The 9569-nt window shown below is 43.6% G+C and overlaps 1 protein-coding gene across 1 annotated transcript; it reads right to left on the bottom strand.

Moving 5' to 3' along the window:
* Positions 1 to 5119: 5119 nt before the first annotated feature.
* tob1b (transducer of ERBB2, 1b) lies at positions 5120 to 9346 on the bottom strand. Its single transcript, XM_048233852.1, is given in 4 exon segments — positions 5120 to 6367; positions 6369 to 6409; positions 6411 to 7428; positions 9111 to 9346. Coding segments are annotated over 3 exon segments (1044 nt in total). The 5' UTR covers positions 7233 to 7428; positions 9111 to 9346; the 3' UTR covers positions 5120 to 6186.
* Between the last annotated feature and the right edge of the window lie 223 nt (positions 9347 to 9569).

Raw genomic sequence — 9569 nt, 5'->3', positions numbered from 1 at the left:
TATCAATGTATGTTTGTGCCCTCACTTTGCATTCACACTGTATTCGCTTCATTCAGATTCAGAGATGTAGTTCACCAAGCACTTGACAAATGAGATGTTTGAGTCTGCGTCGAGTCAATTTTGTTGTCACGTCAGTGGAATGGCCATAAGGTTGAAGACAGCCCTGATGGATGGTGGAATTACTAGTGCTTAAATATCATGCCAAGATGAACACTCCCCCAACACAGCACATACATTCAGGAGAGCCTGCAATCTGTCACCAATACTTCCCAGGCCTGCTAGTCCAAAAAGATAAACAGAGAGAGGGGGAGGGAGGGATATTGGGCAGAGAGAGAGAGAGAGGCACACACAATTTGGTTATGGTATCACCATGGGAGCTCCCACTTTCTACTGAATGCGACGTCACAGCTCTGTCTACGCAAAACAACATGTGTTGCCATGGTGATCACACAGTGCACAGTGGGGTGTGGCTCTCGAGTGAACACCTAGAGGAAGTATGAGAGGTATGTCTGACTGAACGGTCACATATTTTGGAAACTTGTAGACACTCCCCCATTCATTTATCACCTCTGCCTTACAGAGTACCAAGAGGAGGTACTTCCAAGTTAGCTATTGTTTCTCAAGACTCCATCGACTCCATCGATTACTAAACTTAGAACGGAAAGTTCCAGATCATGATCAGGAAGAATATGCAAGATATATACAACAATATTCCACAACAAAAGAAGAACAATATACCAGTGTTGTTACAACTACGGTACTATAGAGTGTCATTTGTGCCAAGAAATGCAACTGTAAAAAACAACTTCATGATTTACAGTGTTATGACAAAACCTTTGAAGTGAAAACATTGACATATTTTCCCATGACCACCCTGGATTTACAGGATGTTCCTCATACCAACGTTTTTCTTAAAGATCACAATGAGCATCATACCTTTGTACAATAAAGGCCCTGTAAAGGCCATCGACACTCTCTTTCTCACACACACACTCTCTCTCTCTCTCTCTCTCTCTCTCACACACACACACACACACACACACACACACACACACACACAACACACACACACACACACACACACACACACACACAGCCATGCCCTAATGTCCAAACACTCTCGCAGATACTCTCAAGACTGCATGAATACTCACAAGGCCGAGCCACTTAGCTCAGTTGCTAATGCGTCACACGAGCGCAAGGAGAGCACGCTCATCCCTCACAAGGCAGTCAGATATAAATCATGTAATCCTACAGTTGCTGACAAGTCTCCACAGACATTCTATAAGTGCATACATTAATGTCTGATAGTACATGCCTTGCAAATACTGTGGATCATGTTATCTTTCGGACGGTAAGATCCACACTGATTTTTTTTTTTTTTGCTCCTGAAGGCCAGGGAGATTGGATGGTATTTCAGTGCAAAATTGCCTGATGAAATGCTGGAGCCTCATGCAAGTATTACCTGGGTTATAGCCCATATGGCATGGATTGATACAGAGCCTCTTGGCTAAGGACTCGCCCAGCACTCCAAACCACCACAGGGCAAGAAAGATGATCCTTGGACTCTACAGCGAAAATGATTTAGTAACCCTTGAAAGTATGCTCTGAGCGAAGTTCAAATTCATCCTCATCTAACTCTAACCCCACCACATCCACCACCACCAAAATAACCCCACCAAAAAAACAAGCATTTTCATCTATGTATGAGTTTATACCTATTCCTGTACTTCACGTTGCACTAGGCAACACTAGCTATGTCAGTATAATCACATTCTAGAGCACTAGCCCCTGTAATGTCTCCACTGAGAAACAAAATCTATCTCAGATAAGATAATGCTATCTCCCCTAAGGCCTCAAAGACATTCCTGCTATACACAGCATACAGGTTTGGGTTCTGAGCTTAAATCAATTTTAAAAAACAACCATCGCCCACACAGGTCAATAAGAAGAAAATACAATGGAAAGAAAAAGTGTTGTCCTTGTCACGTATTCCCTGGGAGATCATAACCTATTGTAAATGATTCAATGCCATGACTAATCTGACATCACATGACAACAACAGTGATGTCACAGAGCACAGGGTTTTCAGATGTTTTTATCTTTGAACCCAGGATGACAGGAGACGACATTGGAAAGTGCATGGATGTGTGTGATTTGCTTCTTCCAGTTCAACACAATGTCATACACAATGTGTGTTATTCTCCAGCTGTGGGAGGCACGAGGAAGCTAGACTTTCTACCCTCTGTCGCAATATACTTTGGAATGTCTTTCATTTTTAAAATGTCTGATGATAAATAACCAACAGTATAACCAATCCACTTTTTACATACCTTGTGCTTCCATTCTGTACTTGTAACCCAAATTCACTTTAACAATAAGCCCCAGGAGGCTGTAGGTTCCAGCGATTTTAGAACAGCTGTGAAATGTGGTCTATGGTAAACGTTTGTAAAACGAGTGTTTTACTATGGCTTAGAATGTGATTCAGCCAATCATAATCAAGGACCGTAACCAGAGCCCTGGAGAGAGCCTCTGACCTTAACTATCTGCTTTAGAATTCTTAATTTGGTTTGGAGTTTGTTATAGACTTTATACAGTATGATACTTGTCGCATGTATGACAAGCATACATACTGCATCAAACTGGAGTCATGAGACATTGTGTAATAGTGCTACTCAATGAGGTAATGTGATCTCTGGTACGAACAGAATACTGGGTCTGAACTACAAGCCTATAAAACACGGAGGTATCTCTCCAGAAGTCACAGCAAGGTCAAAGTCTCTCAGAATCAGTGGCATGCACCCAGACCTAATTTATAATTCAATTCAACTCCCTACCCATGCCACTGGAAAAGGTTCTAATTAAAATAAAATAAAAACCTGCAAACTTTGAGATTACATTTGAACATTTAAGGAGCTAAAGATGATGATGCAAGAGATTTAGCACCAACTAAAAATACTGCAGGCAGACCATAAAGACATTAGTGGTTATGCAAGAATCAGTTGTTCACCAAAATCTGCTGGTCTGATTCTGCAGTGTGTTGGGCCTGTAAACATGCCCTGAAATGTCACCTAACACCACATACTGCATGGGAGACTGTTTGTGGGTACAACTAAGGTCGGTCAAGCTATTCCCCACATGCTCTTCAGACTCAGGATTGCAATCAGCCATAAATCAGAAAAGAATTATGTTTATCCCAAACCACAATTTAATGTGATTCTCCATTAGTGAATAGGGCTGTGATCATCAGAAATTCCACAAATTCTGTTGTTTACCTCAGCAAGATTGTCTTTCACAGGAATGGTAACAAGCGGTTATGGTTCTAGCGACCAAAAAACACTAATCTCTGGAAGATTCCGTCTGACAGAGCCAGTTTTTCACAGGCTAGGCACTCGTCAATGACAGGAGGTGAATCACATAAGACGTAAGCCCTGGCCAAATTCACTGATCTGTGAGCCACAACACACAAGCACACTGACCAACAGCTCAACCCCCACGGCATGCTGGGAAAATCTGGCCCCTATCTTGGGTTTGATCCCGTTCTCTTGCTCTCTCTCTCTCTCTTTTTTCTCCCAAAGCCCTCCCATTAGAGCGGGCCAGCAAATAAACAAACAGGCTCTGTGCGTACCACAAATATCATAATCTGGCCTCCCCAAAGAGCGCTCAGTGAGGCTTTGCACTTCAGCTGTGAAAACAAAGTGCACATTGGACAGAAGATTGCTTAGCACTGTTGGTGTGGCCTAATAGGCAACAGGCACTTCTTAGTGTGAATAAAGGCTGGGATAAGGGTGTGTATAAGTGTGTGTGTCTGTGTGTGTCAGAGTGGAAGAGGGGGGAAGGGTGTTATTTGCTCCGACCTTTACCACATATAGAACAGCAAACGCAATTACCCCATCGACAAGTTAAGCTGTTGAAACTTTAAACCTAAATGAATGTTCCATCTGTTTGGGGGCCGGCATGCTTTTGACGCATACAGTCGTGGACTTCACATGACCGACGTATTGTGTAAACACCACAACAAGAGAGAGAGAGAGCTCTGCCCGGCTCGCCCTGGCCTCAAGTCCCTCTCCATCCAAGTCCTCACACTGTGGCCAGCCAGACCAGAATAAAGAGCCACCATCAGCTGTTCAGCAGTGATGCGAACAGGGCCTGCTTGACAGGAAGTTGGGTGGACACCAGGTACAGTGTGCCCCCTTTTTATTGGGTCACAAGGACCACCACGGCTACGAGGAGGGGTCTGACAGTGCCACTGGTGCTCCTGTGCTATACGGAATGCAGATATCTCATACATGCTAAATTCGGCACCCCTTTGTAGCCGGGAGATGCAAAACAACCCCAGTTCCTCCCAGCCCCCACCAACATTGCAGCATTCACACTACTGCTTCAGGCCAACTTGTTTGCCAATCTCTATGCAATTGGTTGAGTCTGCCCCTGGACAGAAACCCTCTGCAGAAGATAGGACTGTACTGCACTGCCCTGCTAATGAAGGCTGAAGCGGTCAGGGGCGAGATGAAAAGAGACGACGCCCGGCAGCTGGGTGTTTGAGCCTCTCAAAGTCCGAGACCAGACGGCCATCCGAGCCACAAAAAGCACAAGCACATGTGAGTAAACTAAAAGGGAATCCATTCAAAAGGGATCAGTCATAAAAATGGCCAGTGTTAATTACATTCTGGCAAACATATGGCATAAGCAGATTAGCTGTGACGTGGAGCAACTGCAATAACATCCTCAGTTTTTTTTTTTTGTGTGTGTATATATATATATATATATATATATATGACAGACTTCGCTTCAGTGAATTGTACAAAGAGAGTTGGCCTAAGCGCAGTACAAACTCAAGATCACATGATGGTTGTGAAAGTCTAGCCCAAAGAGGCTACAAGTGGTCTCTGTTAAAAGGCTGACCAAGTGGAGTAGTTAAAGATTTAGTCGTGTGGATAAACACATTGAAGCCTACTGACACCCTTAGACCTGACAAAAGAACACATGCAAAAAAAAGACCATTCTGAATGCGCTGAAATATCAGACCTCTCACTGCAGAGTTATTCATGTTCTCTGTTGTTGTAATTCATGTTTTGTAACAATTAAGCACATAAAGCAAATAAGACACAAAGAGGGGTACGCTTTGACAGAAGTTTATTTTATTGAAAAAGGCCAGGGTGCAAATATGAAATTAAAAAAAATAAAGACAAGCATATATTTTAAGCATTTTAATACAAACTTAACAATATAAACTATTTCAGTCCCTCTTGACATGTAAGACACTGACCCAAAATACTTTTGTTATACTGTATTTTTATCAAGTATTGCACAATGTAGGTACAAAATTAATTCATTTATATTCATATATAAATATTAGCTCATATTTATATATAAATATAAAAGTCCTTTAACTCTTAACAGAAAATACAACTCTTATGTTTCAAAAAAGCAAATATTCCTATCCTTTAATTCCAACACTAAGGAATATTCTGTACACAATCTTTAGAATATCTGATCTAAAAGATGATTTTCTTTAACAATGTTTCATTAAAAAACAAATAACAACGTAAAGCTGCAGCAGCCATCACAGATCACTGTAGTAGTAAAAAGATATAAATGCAATACCATGTCGTAGAAACAATATATACTCTGATATTTTACAAACTTTGTACTCAATTAAATTATACAATTAGAAAACAGACCAAGTAACCCCATAATATTTATTAGTGCCAATTGTCTTTTTTAGAAATAAGCCAAGTCTTGCCATCTTCAAAATGCTGTAAGATCTTGAACCTCTTTTTTTTCTTGTTTTAGAGTTATTTTCTTTTAAACGCAGTAAAAAAATTATTTTGTGCTTGGTTGGCAAAAAAAAGTAAAGTAAAACAAAAACAATGATGCGTGTTGATGCGTAAGTAACCAAGCTTGGACTCGTTCGTACAACAAGCTTTTTGTAAGGACTAACTCAAGGGGGCACAGAGAAAATAAAAAACACCCTTGGGCACATGCTCTTCCCAGTGACTAACAGGACCTTGTGGTTGATGTCCATAGTTCTCTTTTTTAAATATATATATATATTCATATATATATCTATATATAGGATTTTGTTTCTCCCAAAAGTCCATTTGTAATGTGCATTATTCTGTATATATTTGTTTTTTCCTTCACTGTTTTGCCAACATTCATTCATAAATACACCTTCATTTATTAGTTAGCCATGACTGGCTGGAATTGCTGGTTAGAATACTGCATGTTGCTCAAGCTGAAGTTTAGGCCATCCATGAGGGACTTGTCGTTGAGGCTCCCATAGGCTGTGAACATATCAAAGGCATTATTGTACTGGAGGGGGCTGAGATTGAGGGGGTTGTCACCTCCGAACGCTCCTCCAGGACCCCGGGCCCTGGAGGTTGGGGAACACAAACTCCTTAGCGGTGGGGAGACAGTGCAGAGGCTTTCTGCTGCTGTTGCTGCTGCTGCTGGGTACCCAGCCCCAGACTGTAGAGCGAGTGCATGGAGGTGGAGATGGCTTTCTGCTTCAGCAGGCTGTTCACATTCAGGCCCAGGTTGGTGGGGGAGGTGCGGGCCACCTTGCTGCCGTTGCTGCTGCCGTTGCTGCTACCGTTGGCGGCGCCACGGCCGCTGTTCTTCATCTTGGTGGAGCCGAACTTGGTGGCGGCGAAGGTGGCTGTGGTGAAGGTGAGTGGCTGGGCGGAGCGCGGCAGGAAGGAGGGGCTGACTGCGGCCGAGGATTGGCCGAAGGGTGGCGAGGGCGAGCTGGACTCGGACGAGCCGCCGCCGCCGCCCATGCCACTGCCCACCGGGTCGCTGATGGGCATGAAGACCTGCGCCTCGGGGTTGAAGCTGTTCTTGATCTCCTTGTCCAGCTCGGAGCCATTCTCCGTGTTGTCGTCTACGTAGAGCACCTTGACGGGCCCCTTTTCGCCGATCTGGTAGGACACCTCAAACGGGTCGATCCACACGCTCAGGTCCTGCGGCAGGTTATTCCGCACGTCGTCGATGTCCAGCCCGCTCTCTTTGGCCGCCTGCTCCACCACCGGGTCTACCTTCTCCCCGATGTGGATGCACCTGAATCCTGAGCCTTTGTATGGCTTGTCTGGGTACCAGTGGCCCTCATACTTTTTCTTCAGCTGCCTCTCAAGTTCCTCGCCAAAGATGTTCACGCGGCGGCGCGGGAGTTTGTTGTACAGGTAGGATATAATGAAGTTGAGGGCTACTTGGATTTCAAGCTGCATAACTGCTTCACGGTGGCGGGTGGTCACTCGGTTCGTCCTAGTAGTAGAGTTGCTCTAGCAGAGTGTGAAAGCTCCAAGGCAGCGGTGGCGAGTCAGGGTCGAGTGGAGAAACTTCCGACTTGCGGGGTTGGGGAGGGAGTGAAAGTGCTGGTGACGGTGAAAATGTCTGTTCCACGGGGAAGTAGTCTTCTGGATCCTTGAGTGGAGGAAAGGAGAAGCAAAATATTTAAAATTGTGTGACGTCCGAAAGCATGGCTTGGCTTTTCTTTTTTTTTGGCCCTAAGGAAAACAGCCTAAGAGCTTGCCAACAGACAAAAACAGTATTTGGTGAAATGTGCATTCCACTAAGGCTGGTAAAGCTATATTGTTTGTGGAAGGTTACATGGGATTGAACAAACCAGTAGGATAGGCTAAAAATAACATGTGTGACTGATCTAAATGAAGGGAACTACTTATATTACAGTGGCATGCATAAGCTACCAGGGATGCTGTATGAAATTAGTCTATGTTACAGTAATCCTTAATGTCCCGTCCACGTGACCGTGAACGAAAATCCTACAGCTCTTCCCCATCAAAATAAACAACCAGAGGTCCAATGTATCAGAAATATCTTGTGTAGGAGAGCTCCAATAGAGAGAGACAGTGCATCATTTCAAGGTTGGAGAATCTACATTCTTATTGGTATTCCTATATGACAACAGAAGATAATAAGTCGCTTACATAATCTGCATTCAGCACTCGGCACAAACTTCACCACGGAAAACGCCTTTCCTCAATGGAAATGTAGAGCTTTAAACTCACTGCGACACACAAGATATTGCGCAATAGATTATCTCCTTTCCCTTCTAGGCAGCAACCAATAGCGGGCGTTCTTCGTTGGCCAGGACGCAATTAGCCAACCTATCTGTAATTAGTTTATGACGAAGTGACTCATCTTGTGTTTGCTAGATGACCTGAAGATGACTTCATGCCACAAGATAGACACCAGACTAGTCCAGACATGCAACGCTGTCGTGTGCCTTCTCGTGTAAAATAAAAATAATCGAATCATCGTGATACAATTTGCAACTTTGAAGCCAACCAGATCGTCGACATTCATTCTGCTTGCCATGTTGGGCGCAAGCATTTGATTATGTGAGTTTATGGGCAACGGCATTTTGATCCACTTGAAACGCTTCATAAACATACATAAGAGCTGCCTCACGCCAGCCACGTAATGTACATTGCTGTCTAACGTTTAATGCCGACTTGCCCAATGTTAGCTGGCTGCAAACCTGGCAAGCTCACGTTGAATGAATACAAATAGGCTGTGCTGGTCAGCAGTGTTATCCAAAGAGCGTCTCACGACAACACTTCACGAGCTGTTGACTAAAAGAAGCGACAGTTTCTAACATTAACGTATTTCGAAGACATTGTGTGTGGGTCAGCGGAATTAACGTTAGACTGGAAGACTAGACAACAAATTGCTTGTTGACGTATTAGCTCCGTCAGCTAACGCCAACTACCCGTCAGCTGACTAGATTGCACATTGGAGATGTTGAGCCAAGTGGATGAAAAGACAGAACAGCAGGTTTGAATTAAATCTACACTGGTCAACACAAGATACTGCACTGGTAAACTCGGGTAATAATAGCTTACTAACAAATTCTGACGTTAGCTGGCAGCCTCTTCTAAACCAACTGCTATTTATCAAACCTAGCTGGACAGCTGCATAGAAAACAAACGTTTGCCTATGCCATCTCTGTTTTCACGTAACGTTAGATAGCGATAGCATAACATGAGGCAAACGGCTCTTGACATGTTCACTTGATAAACACTCACTGCACGTATAACCTGATTAGAAATGCAACTGATGTCAATAACGTTAAGGTTACTTACATTCAAGGTGGCGTCTCGGGAATTCTGGAAACACCTTGACGATTCACTGACTGTCGTCAAAAAGATAAACTAAACTATTCTTTCAATTCGGAAAAAAAGTTTAGCTGGGTATTGTTTTCCAGTTAGATCAGATGATTATTGGCGACTTTTCCCCAAAGTAGCAGGGATATTGTGTCTTAGCAAGTCACTCCACTCCCGTCTGCCTGGGAGTTTTTACAACTCTGTCCTAGCTTGCGGGGCTTGACTTCAATATATAGTAGTCCTCCGCCACGGACACAGTTGAGGCGGTGATGCGGTTCTCGGAGGTCAACAAACCACAGACTCACATGATTGGACATGATTGGTCTGTCGTCACATGTCTCACACTAAAATTCGGATTACCATTGGCTATTTGTAAGAGCCAATCAACATTGGATCTGGACACGGGTCTTTCATGCAGTTAGTGCCAGCAACATTTCA

This window comes from Alosa alosa, chromosome 22 (assembly GCF_017589495.1).
Source record: "Alosa alosa isolate M-15738 ecotype Scorff River chromosome 22, AALO_Geno_1.1, whole genome shotgun sequence".
Taxonomy (NCBI): Eukaryota; Metazoa; Chordata; class Actinopteri; order Clupeiformes; family Clupeidae; genus Alosa; species Alosa alosa.
Note: the sequence above shows the minus strand (reverse complement) of the source record. Positions and strands in the feature narration are given on the sequence as shown.